The following is a 16,618-nucleotide window of genomic DNA, read 5'->3' as shown; positions in this document are numbered from 1 at the left end:
AGCGAAAAAATATGAACAAAACATCAATATTAGGTGGACGAAAAAATCAAAATCAATGGTCGGATATGTCTATTGAAGCAGTTGAAGGTTAATGAATTTTTTACCAGGAGAAAAAATGCCACCGGTAGAGTAATGAGGGTCTTCGAGGACCCTGGAAGCGAGGAATGAGGGTCTCCGAGGTCTCTGGCCACGAAGAATCCTCCCGGCGACGAACCACCGAGGCAAATATCTTCCTCCTCCACCCCCACCAGGCGAACTCGTTTACCTTGCAAAATGTCTCCCACACTACAGTTTGAACAGGGGGAAGAGGGTCCCGGGTCTTATCCAGAACAGAGAGGGAGTGGGTGGTGAGACACGTGCTCCCGCGCAACGCTTACACCTGTGACATAAATGAGAACACTTGGCCACACACATTAATGATTTAAGTTCAGAGATTTGAGACTTTACCATTCCAATCTCGAGGCAGATCCAACGACACAATAGCATATCCTAGCAACGTGTCTCCGACATGCCACCGGGTACTGCCAAGTGCCAACGCGTACCCTGACAGCGGCACCATGGCAACCGCAGTATCGTAACATCGCTTCCTGCCTGCCACCGGGTAGACATGCAGTTTGGTTGAACTCTCATCATCATGCTGTACTCGTGTTCGTGCCGCATCTGTACGCGTGTATGTACCACCACTGTACTACACACTCCCAGCAACAGTACACTATACCATGGAGAAAAACCACAGATTTGCCCCAAGAACCGACCAGTCCACGACGCACCGTTCCTCCTCAATGTCGACTCCCAGCGACTACGGCGATGGGTTAGATGGTGGAAGACGCGGCGGGCATTGCGACGAATATGGCGATAACGTCTCAGAGTCCTTCGACAACTCAAACACAGTCGAGGGCGACGTGTCGCTGTTCCCGGCGGCTGCGTCGCCATTGGCGAAAGTTTGGAAGGAGCGCCCGGCTGATAGCCATCGGTGGACCTCATCACTCGGCGGCGTCGAGTAAGCTTGCTTCCCTCCTCTGTAATTTTTTGCGGCACCGCAACACAGGAAAATCTAGGGTTTGGCAATATACAAAATTTCGATTTGATTTTCCTGTGGTTTTTTCGTAGCCTGGAGGATGAAGTGTGGGAAGTTAGGTTTCACCTAGATGGAAAAGATAATTTGGAGAGGAAACTAGGCAAATCTTACATTACCTATACCAATATGCTAGCAATGTTAGAGATACGGGGATATGGCCAAGGTTTTTTTTTGACCCTGGACTGTGAGGCAAAAGCCCCACAGCAATTTTCTTTATTTAAAACATAAGAAAGTCTGCAATATATACAAAAGAAGAGAAGAAGCTAAGAAAAAACTCAAAAACAGCCTCTAAGGTAGAGACTTTAACCAAGAAAGAAAACTATCTCTATGTTTGTCTTTAATCCTATATTGCAGTAAAGACATATCATGGATAAACTTGCTTCTCCACTTAGTGAAGGAGCTCCTTTCACTTCTGAAAATCTTCTCATTTCTGATTATCCAAATGTTCCAACATGCCACCATCATTACTTCCATAAAGAAAGGGTGCTGAAAGCTTCTTCTGGCCTGATCTATCACATCTTGCATCTGATCATGTTGATGCCATTCTATCTGCAAATAGTTCCAAATTCTGACACTGAAATTACACTGAAAGAATAAATGTATTCTATCCTCATAGTTTCTTCCTGGACATAGCACACAGTGTGTATCATCCGTCACCTTCCAATTTCTTCTTTGCAACAAGTCCCTGGTGTTAAGCCTATCCACCAACAACAACCAGGCAAACACCTTCGTCTTCATAATACAACATGACCTCCACAACCACTTATATACTCTGGGTACTTGTAAATGGGAATGTATATGTCCATAAAAGCTTTTAGAGGTATACTTCTCACCCCAGCAATACTTCCAAACATCCCTGTCCTCAGTTAAAGGATTATTATGCATAAGACTTTGCAGCTCCAAAAGTTCCTGGTAAGCCTGTGTGGACAGTGGCCTATGAAACAGATTCCCCATTTCCTGAGTATGGTACACCTGGGCCACTGAACAATTTTCATTGATCACAAAAGAGAATAATCTTGGGAATCTTCTACACATTGGTCTAAAGGAATTCTGTAACACCCAATTATCAGACCAAAATAGCAAAGTATCTCCTCTTCCATGGTGAACCCTAGCCACCCCTCTAAAGTTATCCACTTGCTTTATAACATCTTTCCACCAAAAAGACCCACAAATGTTTTCAGCATGTGGAACTTTGTCCTGATAATAAGCCTCCCATACTAAGTTCACCCAAGGCAAATCTTGCTTATTGTAAAACTTATCAAGAAACTTAATCAGTAGTGCAGCATTTTGCTTCTGGAAATCCACAATCCCCAGACCACCTTTAAACTTAGGTTTACACACCATTTCCCAAGCTGCTAGTGACTGTTTTGGTTCCCCTTCCTTATCCCTCCATAGACATTGTCTGAGGATTCTATCTAACTGCTTAGTTAATCCAACTGGCAGCTGCAAAGTGCAAAGGAAATGAAGAGGCATGGAGGCAAGGGCAGAGTTAATCAACTGCAATCGAGCCCCTTGAGATAAGAAACTAGAACTAGCAGTTAACTTCCTTTCCAATCTACAAACCAGGGGTGATAACTCTGTGATTGTTGGCTTAGTTGTACCCAGGGGTAAACCTAGATAAGTGAAAGGCATTTTACCCACTTGACACCCAAAGGCCTGGGACAAATGCAGTAACCTATCCTCAGACACATTGATGGGCAACATATAAGATTTCTCATAGTTTATCCTCAAACCAGTAGAAACAGAAAACTTCTGCAATGTTTCCTTAAGGGCCAACAACTGTAACTCATCAGCAGGCAAAATCAACAAAGTGTCATCTGCATATTGCACTATTGGGAAATCCTCATCACTGGTTTCAATAGGTCTGCATAATGTACCCATCTGCACCATATCATTAACTGCAGACTGTAGCAGGTCTGATCCAAAAATATAGAACAAAGGTGAAATTGGATCACCCTGTCGAACCCCACGTTTACACTGAAACTGCTTCCCTGGAATTCCATTCAACAAGATGGAAGAGGTACCAGAAGACATTATAGCTCTAGCCCAGTTAATCCATTTTGAGTTAAATCCTTTAAACTCCATCACTTTGAGAATTGCTTCATGCTCAATTGTATCAAAGGCTTTAGCAAAGTCCAATTTCAAAATAACAATTGGTCTTTTTGAGAGCTGACAGAGATATAGATATTCAAAAGCCCAAGCTAAACAATCCTGGATAGTTCTAGACCTGAGAAACCCATATTGATTTTTATGAATACAACTCAAAATTCTGTCTTGCAATCTATTAGCTGCCAATTTTGTTAAGAACTTCACACATACATTGGTCAAAGAAATAGGACGAAAATCAGTCACCCTAGCAGGCACTGGCTTCTTGGGTACTAAAGTAATGTAAGAACCATTGATATTCCCCAATTGTATAGTTTCATCATGGAAATCGGCTGCTAACTTATAAAAGTCATGCTTGACAATGTGCCAACATTTCTTGAGGAATAAACCATTAAAACCATCCGGTCCAGGTGCTCTATCCACTGGCATTTCCTTAATTACATCATCCATTTCTTTTTGCTCAAAGGGTTTTGTAAGATCTTCCAGGCCATCCACCCTCTGCAGAATTCTTGCAAGATCAAACTGCATAGAAATACTCTCAGAGCATCCCATCCTTCCTTTATATTCTTTCCATAACATTCCTGCCATAGTCTCATGATCATTGATTTCATTACCCTCCTCATCTATCAACATAGCAATAGTGTTCCTCCTATATCTTTCAGTTGCCATTGCATGAAAAAACTTGGTATTATCTTCCCCTTGTTTGATCCATCTGATAGTGCATCTTTTCCTCCAATAATTGCATTCTGCCAACAGCAAATCATCCAAATGAAGCTTGACAATATTCCTGAAGTTAAATTCCACTCTAAAAAGAGATCTCTTTTCTTCCAAAGTATCCAGGGCCAAGATCACTTCATTACATTTTTGTATCAAAGCTTTTAATTTGGTCAGACTGACATGCCATTTTTTCAACTCATATCTTAACCTTTTCATCTTATCAGCCACTATAGCTGAGCTATAAGATTTATGAGACTCCTTTTCCCAGGAATTAGAGACACACTCCAAAAACCCAGGCATACTGACCCAGTAATTATCAAATCTGAAAATTTTAGCCTTGGGTATATTAGTATCAATATTGACAATACAAGGCACATGATCAGATCCATTTTTGGCTAATGGGATAACCAATGTGTTAGGGAAAGTAGAGATCCAATTTGCACTAGTAAGAAACCAATCCAACTGCTCTAGAAGAGGATCCTGCTGCATGTTTGACCAAGTGTATGCTCTCCCTTTAATGGGAATTTCCAGGAGCCCCAACTGCCCAATGATTTCATTAAACAGAAACATGTCATTGATGTCCCCACCTGGTTTATTTCTATTATCTTGTGAGCGCATAAAATTGAAATCACCAAGAAACAACCAATTTTCTTCAGCAGGGATTTGCAAGTTGTATAACCAAGAAACGAAATTATCTCTCTCCACACCCTGACAAGGCCCATATACACACACAAGCGTCCAGGCTTCATTATTATGCATAGAAGAGAAATTAATTATTATGCCATATTTTTCAGTTTGAACTAGAACTCCTGAGAAAATCGCTGAATTCCAAAGAACCAAAATACCCCCTGATGCACCTACTGAAGGAGCACAGGCAAAGCAATCAAACCTCTTGGGGCAAAATTTTCGAATAGTTCGCCAATCAAAACTCTCACACTTTGTTTCTTGCAAACAGATGATATCACATTCACCTTCTTCAATTTTTGATCTTACTTGTCTTTGTCTATTATCAGCATTAATTCCTCTAACATTCCAACAAAGAATTCGCCACTTTCTCTTATGGAATGTACTCATAGATAATCACCATAAAATAAGCAACAGATAATAACTGACATATAATATCAGCCAAAAGCAACCACCAGCACATAAACCATGTCTCATCAGTAGTATCACCCACTCCACCCATGACTGACATAAGTACAACCATGAGAATACAAATAGGAACACAAAAGCTAGCCAGAACCAGATTGAGAATACCCCACATCACTCCAAACATAAAATCACACATATCCTGATACTGATGCACACACCACCAGGCCCCAAAAGCTCCCTCATAAACCCTGCTGGTTGTACTAATCATGATTCTCTTCAGGCTTGGTCTTCTTCTTGGCCACAGCCTCAAGCTGTTCCAGTGTCAATTTGCTTGGATCAATCCCTAGGGAAAGTCCCACCCTTTGTAACACATGCACAGGAGTGACAGGGTAATCTTCCACTGCCCTCCCCTTTTCCTCTTCCCCAGCATCATTGCCTTTGTTCTCCTCCTCATCATCTGCCCTCTGAATCAGCAGCTTGGCTCTTGATTTCTTCTTGATCTTTGGCTGAATTGAGAGCACAGGTTTGGGTTTATAACCCTCTGCTAAACAGCTTCTTGTAAACCTTCTTTCTGCAGGCTGAACCAGCTGGGATTTTGCCCTTCTAGAAACCCTTTTCTTGGAGACCACCGGAGTGACCATGACTTCCATTCCTTCCTCACATCCTTGCTGATTTTCACAACTCTTCATCTGCAGTACAGTCTTAATTGTAGTATTTTCCTCCAGGAGAGTCACCCTGAGCCCTCCTTGCCACCTTTCAAGATGCTTACCCTGTATTCCAGTGAGAGCCCAAGCAGAGGGCAACTTGTTCAGATCAAGCATAGCAAATGCTGAAGCCTTCATAGCCTGTGGAATTGTTTTCAGACATAAAGCAGGTAGAACCCAATCAGCCATCTTTCTCCATTGCATAGCAGGTGGGATAACAGGCCCAAACCTAGTGACCACCATGCCAACATTGATGACATTGAAAGGGGGGTTATCCATCTGAAGGAAAGGCTGAGGTACTCCACCCTGCATATTGACAGACGAGCTAGAATCATTCGACATACTTAGTACCATGGATACAGGCTGCTCATGATCTGCTTCAGCCACTTCCTCCTGCTGTGGATCAATGTTATCATGATGTCCATCCGGATTGCCCTGTTCTTCCTCAACAGCATCCCACCCAATCTCTGGATATTGGGGATTGACAAAGAGGTTATTGTTGGGCATCAGTTGACCAGGTAGCGGATGCGGATTGCCATCTAACGGCATCTGATCCTCGTCAGCAGGTAACACATCAGCAAAATCCGCAGACAGTATGAAGACAGGCGCAGTCCAGGACTCTCTCACCCCTCCTACCGTGCCAAATTTCCCAAAGACCACATCACGCGGCACCAACTGCGGGGAGGGGAAAGATGCATACACCAGTGCCCTTTCCTTGATAGGATCATGATGATTCCAAGAATGAAACTGCCCAAAGGTTGAAACGGCATTGGCTATGTCAAGATTATTGCGATAATCAGGGTGCATTCCAAGGAACATGAGCCAGCCCCGACGAAAACCCATAGCAGCACGGTGATTTTGCGGAGCTTCTCCAACATGCAAAAATCTAAGCTCTCTATTTTGCAGCTGATAGAGTCCATGCTGAACCAATGCATTAACCGAGTTTGGTCCATTCATCTGGAAAAGCCCTACCCCGAATAGACTAGCTTGAATCGAAACAACATTGCGCTGCAGAGGACCAATCAGAAAATCGTGCACCTGTTCCCTCCAAAGCGCAGCAGCTTGAGGAGGTGGGGGCGGGTCAAGCACCGCAATGCAGTAGTCCTGGTGCTCCGACGGCGGATCGTGCGCCGGGAAGTAGTAGGACCGCGGCAACCTCGTCGGACCGCCGTCAATCACCTGATGACCCCACGGCAGCCAAGGAATCGGGTCAACTTCATAGACGGCCATCGAAGCAGATGAAGTCGGCGATGTCGGCGGGACAGGGTTGCTAGGTAGAGAAGTTGCAGGATTTGTTTGGATTCGCGGAGAAGGCGAGACGGCCGGTAAAGACAGGGACTCTGTTTCGTTATTGGAAGAAGGAACGGCGGATTTAGGAACCCATCGTTTTTTCTGGTAATACTGTCCAAAACAATTACGTTTAATATGCCCATAAGTGAAACAGGCCCTGCATCTGATATCATTTACACAATCCTTGGTTTGATGACCCATATTCAAACAACGCCCACAGGCCCAAACCTTATAAGCCATATCATCAATCATCTTATTAAAATCATCCTGGGCCTTCTCTTCCGAAACATGCTGCAATTCAACCTCACCAGCCCAGCTAGTATCAGGCCTGTCAGTGCCACTATTTGAAACAGAGTGAGCATCCCGCTCAACTGAAATAGAGCTAGGATCAGATAATTTTTCCTGAGCAAAAGGAAAATCTTTAACTGAACCAAAGGAAATATGAGGGGAAGCCTCTGTAATAAACATATCCTTGGGTAATTGTACCGTTGTAGACTGTGAATAACCCTGACAAGCTGAATAATTTAAATTATCAGCAAAACATAACTTCCTTTTCTCAAATTGATTTTTCTTAATCGCTGATTTCTGTGGGTTCAACTTAAGAGCATCCAAACCCTTCTTAGAAACAGTGCGAGATGGGCTGACCAGAGTCCATTCCTCTTCAATCTCGTTTTTCCAATGTGAAAATTCCCACCTCCAATTAGGACCACCACGTCCCCAAAGATGAAAGAAACACTTAAATTGTGCGCAAGCAAACTTTCTAAGCTTTAGGATGTGAAAACCAATCTCTTTACTTGCCACACAGAAAGAAAAAACCCTGTCACTCAACCAGGACACTTTAAGCTGATCACACTGCCCACCAATCACTGCTTCCAAAGCAATACTCACTAAACTTTCCTCCATTTTGAAGACTGATCTACCAAAAGAAACCACCATCATGAAATGACCCGAATCTTCTGCAGGAGTAACTGTAGATTGAAATTTAGCAAGCACATCTCTGGCAAAATTTCTACCATGTGAGAAGCTAAAGCCAGGACTCATAGACTCATGAGCTTCAGAGAAATGAGAGTGCTGACGACCACAATCAGAAGAAGGAGTCTCTCTAATTGTCTGCTTCTGCTGTTGCAACAGATCATCCTTTGCATTTATCACTGGAGGGGTAGTGTCCTCACCACCTGATACTATGGTCTGCTTATGCAAGATTCCTGCCTCCGAATTCGATGGAGTGTGCATCGGCAGTCCCATCCTTACGACATGCTTAGGAAAAAGGAGTTTTGCACCCACGCTAAAAAGATCCTTCTTCTCTCTAGGTCTGAAACCCACCCGATCACCCTTCGCATTTTTCAGCATGAGTAAATCCTCATATAGACATAAGGAACCATCATAAGATTTCATTCTACCTCGATAAAGATCACGGATCGTCGAATAAGAGATCTTCCACGTCTTCACCAAGTGCGGCACATCAGAAGAGACATATACATCCGGTAAAGTGATATCAGACGTACTTTTGTCCTCCATGCATGGCGAGAGAGTACATCTAACCACTTTGGCCTCAAACGAAGAGAATTGCACCACAGATCCAATTTTCAAGATCTCATTATCCGTCAAGAATTTCCCGATGATTGGAACACCATCAGCCGAAGTGAGAGTGATCCACTCCTTCAAGGTCCACAGATGCAATTCGCCCTCTAAGACTTCTGGATCCGAGGAACCGGGATCGGACGTCCGCGAGTATCTCACCATCCACTTCCATGAGGGGGGCGACATTGGTGAGAGGGGAGAGGTGAGGGCCAAGATTACCTGAGGTGAAGAGAGGGAGGGATCCCCTCTCGCCTTGGAGATCACCGGAGTTAGGGTTGGCCGCCGATCGCCATGGAGATCGCCCCGGAAATTTGAATCTTAGTATTGCAGTTTTGCCGGTGTGTTCACAAAGCCACAGCAGCTAATATACTATGTAAAACAAGAGGGAGCAGGCATAGAAGGGATGGCACTCATCAACAACATGATTGACGTTGAAGAAATGCTTGAACTGTATAAGGATGCCGCACGTGTCTCCATTTCTGTAACCAAGGGTGAATCAGGTCTGACTGCAGATATAAACAGGAAACAATGTGAAGAACAAATTCCTATATCTGAAATAGGAGTGCCTGTTGTTTATTCAGTAGACATGCAAGGTGTGCTGACTACAAAATACCACTTAGTACATGCTATTCCTATATCTGTAATGTATGAGGATTGTCTGTCGATTGAAAAACCCAGGTTCCAGTGATTGCAAAAGGTTCAGATGATGATATGTACTCTAGCACCACCGGGTCACAAAGTTTTCAGACTCCGCCGAAGGATTCAGAGTACAATTATGCAAATGTTGAGCATATTGATAACTTAGACAAAAAGAAGAGGAAACTTGATTCTCCATCTGAAGCCACGCCAACAAAGAGACCAAAAGATACTGCAAGAGATCACCGCGAGCCTGTGGCACATTATAGACCAAAGAAGTTCAAACACCAATGCAAAGCAAAAAGACTGTACAACCTCCTAGTGACATCAAACAAATTTGCATCGTAAGTACTTTACCATGCACTGCATAATGTTCATATCTTCAACTTGTTAATTTTAACCTTTTGGATTTCCTTGCAGGACTGAGGTATTCAATGCACCAATTATGCACAGTGCTATTCCTGACTTCAATGTACCAAACGATGGGGCTGACATTGGAAGACAATTTAGTAGTGGTCAGTTACTGGATGGTACTACATTGGACTACATCATTGACGAGATGAGGAGTACCTCCGATTTGTACGCTACAGGAGAACGAGTGTTGTTAAGCCCAGGATTTATAATGGTATGCATTGTAGTCAACAATATATGTTGCAGTATAACAGTGATTATATTGTACACTAACTACTGATATAATATATGTTTGCAACGAATGATGCAGCATGTTCTCCAGGTGAGTATTTGAATCAGACACAAGAACAAATAGAAGAAGCCTCCCAAAAAAGGGATCAAACATTTAACTACACAAAAGATTTCGATCTGCAAACTGCACTGGACACTTTCCCTACATATGTTGACAAAGAAAAGAGCCTTCTTGACGCAAAACTTGTAAGCTCCCTACTTCTAAAGGTGCAATACAATTACAGCATACAGAACTACATTTTTCATCTTGCTCCTATATGTCCAATCTCCAAACAGATATTGATGCCGTACTTCAAAAGTTATCACTATACTTTGTATGTGATGAACAAATACAAAAAAGAGTTCGAAATATTGGACTCTAGAAACTATGCTGACACAAAGGGATGTAGTCCACTGTATACAAGGAGCACATACCATATGGAATGCGATATCATAGTAAGTATAAAATAATTTTCCGTGCTTACAAAATAATAATATATGTTGTTGCGGATCATTAGTTTGGAATTATTTATTTCCTGATTCCTATAGATGGCAAGGATGGAACTTCTGCTGAAAACAGTATATGGTTTAGACGCATACAATGCAAGTAATCAACCAAAAAGATGGGTTTCCCTTGCAAACAAGCCAATATATATCATATGCCCACACCAAGGAGTAAATCAGTGCGCATTTCTTGTCTGATGGGTGCGTACCTATACGATGGAAATGTTCTGTTGGGTAAAAATGAAGGATATCAGCCAATTCTAAATGATCATGTAAGTGTTAGTGAACTACACATTGTTAGTAAGATACATTATTTATAATATATGCAGTAACTACTATTGTCTTCATCCATTGCAGCCCTTTATAGACAACATTAAAGCTGAGTATCTGTATATCTTAATATTCACCGTGCACAACAAGGCCAAATTGCCAGAAGAAATCCTAGCATTAAAACCTTCATGCTCATTTTATGAGTGAAGAAATCATAGTAAGAATGTTTATATGTTCAATACTGTTTTTTTTCGTAAAACAATTAAATCTCTCATATATTTATTAATAACTTGTTATTCATTGTTGCCTACTATATTTTGAAGCATATCCCCTATGGTGAATGGTGGAGCACTACACATGAATCGTATGTGTCGGTTCATTTCCTCGAATACCTTTTGATGCTATTTTGGTTGCAAAAACTTGAATACATTGTGATGGTCTTAGATCTTAGTACTTGTGTTGGACCTTCATCGTGTAATGTATACCTATATCGTGTAGAACTTTCTATACACTATAATCCAGTTTTTTTTATTCATTTTACAAGCAACTACTTGTATTGAACTTGCCCTTTTATCTGGTGTTTACTGATGAGTCGCGTACTAGTGAATATGCTGCAGTATGTACTTTTATATCAAGTACTTATGTATCACAGAGCACCGAAAACTTCAGAAAACATGAATAAACACTATGTACTCCTGTTGATGACTAATATGTACTCGTGCATCGTTGACAACTGTACTCGACCCTTCTAGCACCTGTCCCTTCCCAAAGAAAACAAAACTTGCAGAAATCATATAGAAACAATCATGTTCTCCTTTTGGTGCTAAACCTGTATTCATGCAAACTTCACGACTGTATTCGTCCCATGCACCTGTATTTTCCTAGAGAACACAAAACATACAGAAAAAATCACGTACTCCTATTAGTACAGAGGGTGTACTCGCGAAACAATCACCAATGTACTTGATACAGCTCACACCTGTCACTTCAGAGTGAACAAAAAAACATGATGAAAAACATAGAGAAACAGTCCTGTTATCCTCTTTGGTGTCAAAAGATGAATTCTTAAAACCCTCACAACTGTTCTCGAGACATTGTGACACCTGTATATTCAAAGAGAAAGCAAATCTTGCAGAAAACATGAAGAAAAACAGTCCCGTACTCAAGTTCCTGTAAAACCTGAACTCGTGCAACCTTCACAACTTCTCTCGGCAACTTGTGGCACCTGTATCTTCACGAAGAACCCAAATATTGCAGAAACCTTGCAGAAACACTCATGCACTCGACTTGGTGTCAAATCTGACCTCGTTCAGTCTTGACAACTGTACTCGAACCATTGTGGCGCCTGTACCTTCCCACGCATAACCAAAAACTTGCTCAAAACATGGAGCAACACACTTGTAATCAACTTGCTATCAAAGTTGAACTCGTGCAACCTTCACATCTGTACTCAACCCATTTTGGCACCTGTAACTTCGCAGAGAACCCAAAATTTGCAGAAAACATGGAGAAGCACTCTTGTACTCAACTTGGTGCCATTGCTGAACTCGTGCAACCTTTAGAACTGTACTCGACCCATTGTGGCACCTGTACATTCCCAAATAACCAAAAACTTGCAAAAATCATGGGGAAACACTCCTGCACTCCACTTCCTATCAAAGCTGAACTCGTGCAACCTTCAGCACTCTTCTAGACAAATTGTGGCACCTGTATCTTTCCAGGGAAACCAAAACATGCATAAAACGTGAAGAAACATTATGTATTTCACTCTACGTGAAACTGAACTCGTGCAACCTCCACAACTGTACTCAAGCCGCTTTGGCTCCTAATCCTTCACAGAAAACCTAAACATTTCTGAAAACCTAGAAAAACACTCATGTATTCCATTCGGTGTCAAAGATGAACTCGTGCAACCTTCACACCTATACTCGAAGATTACTGGCACCTGTACCTTCCCAAATAACGCAAATCCTGCAGAACACATGGAGAAACACTCCTGTAATCCTCTTGGTGCCGTAGCTGTACTCACGCACCCTTAACCACTGTAATCTTTTAAAAAAAAGTCTCGCTGTACCAGTGCGCCAAGTGAACAAAAATAATGCTAAAAAAACAAACAGATGCATTCATGTACTCCTATTGCTGCCAAATCTATACTCGTACTCTCTTCACAACTATACTCGATGTAGCTTGCACCTGTACCGTCCCAGTGAAAGACAATACTTTCAGACCGTAATAATCACAGCACGAGCACTGTATCCCAGAATAAAAGCAAAGTAAAACTATAAATGTACTGATCTTAGTTCCTACCCGTAGAAACGAAAATTTGCGAAAAAAAAGAAGAGAAATCCCTATTCGTGTTTCCACCGTAATCATATCCATACCACCGCTGTATCGTCTACTAAAATTTTGTGATCACATATACTCACAGAAATAGAAGCTACAATTTGAACAAAAACAAATAAAAACATCTGTACTTCGACCATTAAATTTTGTACGCCGAAATAAAAAATTAAATGTGAACAAATAAAAGCCGGTGTACTTAAGTCATACATTACAGTCAATCATATGAATGATAACAGTATCAGTCAATCATATGAATGATAACAGTATCAGTCATACATTGTACATATATCCAGTAATATCGTATCCCTTGATTGCCCATTTTTTTCTAGGAATTTCAAAGCTTAGCCGTGCATCCAAGGCTGCATATTTGACCTGATCAAAGCTTAATTCGGGTCTTGCCCATCCTTCCTCTCTTATTTTCTTGCAAGAATCACCTTTCTTTTCCAAATTTGTCCCCAACACAGCATTTGACAGGTCATAGAGTGATGGTATTCTTTTATTCTTAACACCAGGATCTAATTTATGAATATTGATCATCTTCTGCAAGTCGAACGCACACTTGATGTTTAATCCGTAAGGCATCAACATCCTGCGATCCATATCAATTGCTGCACCAAAGAACCAGATCTTCTCCGAGCTCAAGAATTTCTTTAACAAACATGGAACCTTTGTTGCCTGAAATATCTACGAAAATTCAAACTAAAGGTCAACGACGTATATAATTCGGAACAGTTGGTAAAAAACTTGTATGGTGTCATTTGTGATACCTGAAAAAGAATGATGTCATTGGCAACACATAGCTGCAAAACTGCTGCACGTTGCCGTTTATCCTCTGGAAGAAGTTTCTGCTTGATTCCTTTCACTTTGTCAGTGAACTCGCAATCAAGACCAACGATCTTTGCGCTGGCGTCGCAAAGGAAATCTTTGGATACGCGGTAGATCCACTTCTCCATTGTTGCAGCCCTTGTAGTTACGGTGACCTTGAAATCCATTGAGAGATGCTCGAACGAATATACGGTGTCACTTGTTTGGGGCGCCATAAGGATGGGAGAAGAAAATGGTTGAATTGATGGTTTTGATACCCGTCCACTTGGTTTGGGGTTCTATTTATACAAGATCAAGGCGGTGACGATGAGTGAGAACACATCACTGCCGAATTGTATACCCTCGTTGGAATGTGAACAGACTGATAACTTAATAGCGGATTAATCAGTAATAACTGTGGGTTAGACGTGCAGACGCAAAAGGGGCTTGAGAGCAATGAATTGCGAACAAGGAGGGGGTTATCATCAATTATGCCTACCCTACTATTGAGTTATCACCGTTGACCGATACAGTGGTGCCTTTTTTATTTTTCTGCGCTCGTTGTGTTTGTACCACTGCAGTTGTAAGACATGCTTCACTTGATTCGGCCAGGCCATGTCTAGCAGGAAGCACCGTTTCAGTGTAGCGTAGAGCATTTTTTGCCACATTGGATAAATATCAAACGAGTTATTTTTCACTTTTAGAATCACCGAGTAAATAATCTATATTTTGGATTTTTTACAAATGTTACATCGATTATAAATTTGACAAAAAAAACACCTGGTGCGACTACACATTGATGCATAATCAAAAAGTGAAAAACACCTGGTGCGACTACACAATGTACTTGACATGTTAAATAAAGTGAATTATGCATAATCAAAAAATATATATATACACAGTTGGCTATCAACAAATAAATATAAAAGTAAATGCGAGAGTTTGATGCATTTTTTCTAAATCAACAAACCGTTTTCCCGAGCCTAAAAAAAGTGCCGGCAACAACATGCCGCCCCTTCGCCTAACACGCGGATCAGGCGTGCCAGCGCCTCACGACGCAGGAAATTTTGGGCGTTGGAGCCACCTATCAGTAACGCTAGGGCGTCACGTGAGATATTTTCACCGACGACGCCGGGCCGGAAACTCTCCCGCATGCCGCGCATGAAATTCTACCGCCAGAACAACGCACGGGAGGTTTCCCGCCACGCCGACAGTCTATATTATCTCACCACCCCCGCCTCATTGGTTCAAACAACCCAGAAATGAAAAAGATTCGATTCGTGGGATGACGTGGCGCTAGAGGGAACAGTAGGAATCATGGTGTCGGACCCACATCTCGCAAATAACGAGGAATGGGCGATGGTGGCGCCATCGGCACCCGTATGTGCCGATGTTGCGAACGAGCGGCAACATCAGGTGGCGGGGCAATGGAAACACAAGGAGACGCGGCCATTGCGGGAAGCGCAGCGGCGACAGGAGGAGGAGGAGGTTCTGCGGCGCGCGGCGGGAGGAAGAGGAGGAGCTGCTAGAGCGCCAGGAGGCACGGCGGTTGCGGGAGGCGGTGAACCAGCGCCGGTGCTAGGCGCGCCAAGAGCAAGGGTGGGAGGACTTTGCGCTCAGGCGGTTGCAGCAGGAGGAGACGCAACATCAGAATAAAGTATACGAGCGGCGGTGTTTGGCGCAAATGCAGCTCCGGCTACGAAGGCAGTAGTTGGATTTGCCAGAAAATATTATTCATCGATCCTGGATGACATTAAAATGAATCTACAAATATAAATATTTAGTTTATGTAAAAAATCCCATCGGGACCGCCAGTGTGGGAACAGCTCCCCCAAATAGAGGACGGCATCCACCATACCGAAGTGCCAACACATCGTTCGACGTCTACTTGAGGTGCGCAGATGCTCTTACGTGGTAAATGAAATGTTTATATCACTTGTTATTACGAAAAAAAAAGATACAACGGGTGTGGGATAGAAGATGTTGTGACACAATTTACTAACAAATACATTCATTGTTACTAAACTGTGCAACAACACCTTATATCCATACACAGTTTTACCTCAACATAAATGACACGTGAGAGGAGTCGAACTCACAACCTGTGCACAATATCTTCGAACCACTAGGACACACGATTATGTGTGTTGCAATCCTTATCTAATTTATAAAATACTAGTACTTGTACTACGTACTCTTCCACCATTATTAAATTCTACTGACTGCCAAACAGGGTTAGGGTTAGTTTTATCCAGTCCTCCGAAGTCCGAACCAGGGCGTCGTGCAGCTGCGGTAATCAGCAAGAAGACGGCGCAAAGATAACAGCATCAACAACTGTCAGGAGCACTTACAAAATCAATCTTCTGGACTGCTGATCTACTATCAGTCCTCTCACCGCAAGCCTACCTGTACTGAGCACAAAATCCTCAAAGGAAATTTCGTGTCAATTTTGCTTTTCTGATCTTCAATTAGGCATCTAAACTGTGAAAGCTCAACATACATAGTTTCTAATCTGGAGAAAAGCTCAATATTGTTTGATATCATCAAGGCAAAGTAACAAATCTTTACTCTTTATTTGTAACAAAATAGCAAATCCAAAAATATAATGTAAAAGATGTCAGTTCCAAAGTGGTCGCTAGGGCTCATCCCGTTAGACCAGCTTCGTAGGATAGCCGACGAACATAGGAAGCGTGAGGAGGAAGACAAAATGGCGTACGACCGGAGACAGACGAAGCTGCGACAGAAGCTACTGTTCCTCCAGATCTGCTTGGCCTCACCGTGGTAGATCACCCAGATGGCGAAGGATTGGCGT

The 16,618-nt window shown here is 42.4% G+C and overlaps 1 protein-coding gene across 1 annotated transcript; it reads right to left on the bottom strand.

Moving 5' to 3' along the window:
* Window positions 1–12,895: 12,895 nt before the first annotated feature.
* Window positions 12,896–13,994, bottom strand: LOC127310297 (uncharacterized). Its single transcript, XM_051340979.2, has 3 exons — window positions 13,770–13,994; window positions 13,437–13,686; window positions 12,896–12,909 (listed from the first exon to the last, which is right to left on the bottom strand). Exons 1-3 carry the CDS (start codon window positions 13,992–13,994, stop codon window positions 12,896–12,898), a joined length of 489 nt encoding a protein of 162 aa, XP_051196939.2.
* Between the last annotated feature and the right edge of the window lie 2,624 nt (window positions 13,995–16,618).

Source organism: Lolium perenne, chromosome 6 (assembly GCF_019359855.2).
Source record: "Lolium perenne isolate Kyuss_39 chromosome 6, Kyuss_2.0, whole genome shotgun sequence".
NCBI classification, from domain to species: domain Eukaryota; kingdom Viridiplantae; phylum Streptophyta; class Magnoliopsida; order Poales; family Poaceae; genus Lolium; species Lolium perenne.
The sequence above is the reverse complement of the archived record's forward strand: the minus strand, read 5'-3'. Positions and strand labels throughout refer to the sequence as shown.

Coding starts and splice junctions, on each gene's coding strand:
- LOC127310297 (XM_051340979.2), bottom strand. CDS start 13,994: ATGGATTTCAAGGTCACCGTAACTACAAGGGCTGCAACAATGGAGAAG. Junction 13,687..13,769: donor ATGACATCATTCTTTTTCAG/GTATCACAAATG, acceptor GAATTTTCGTAG/ATATTTCAGGCAACAAAGGT.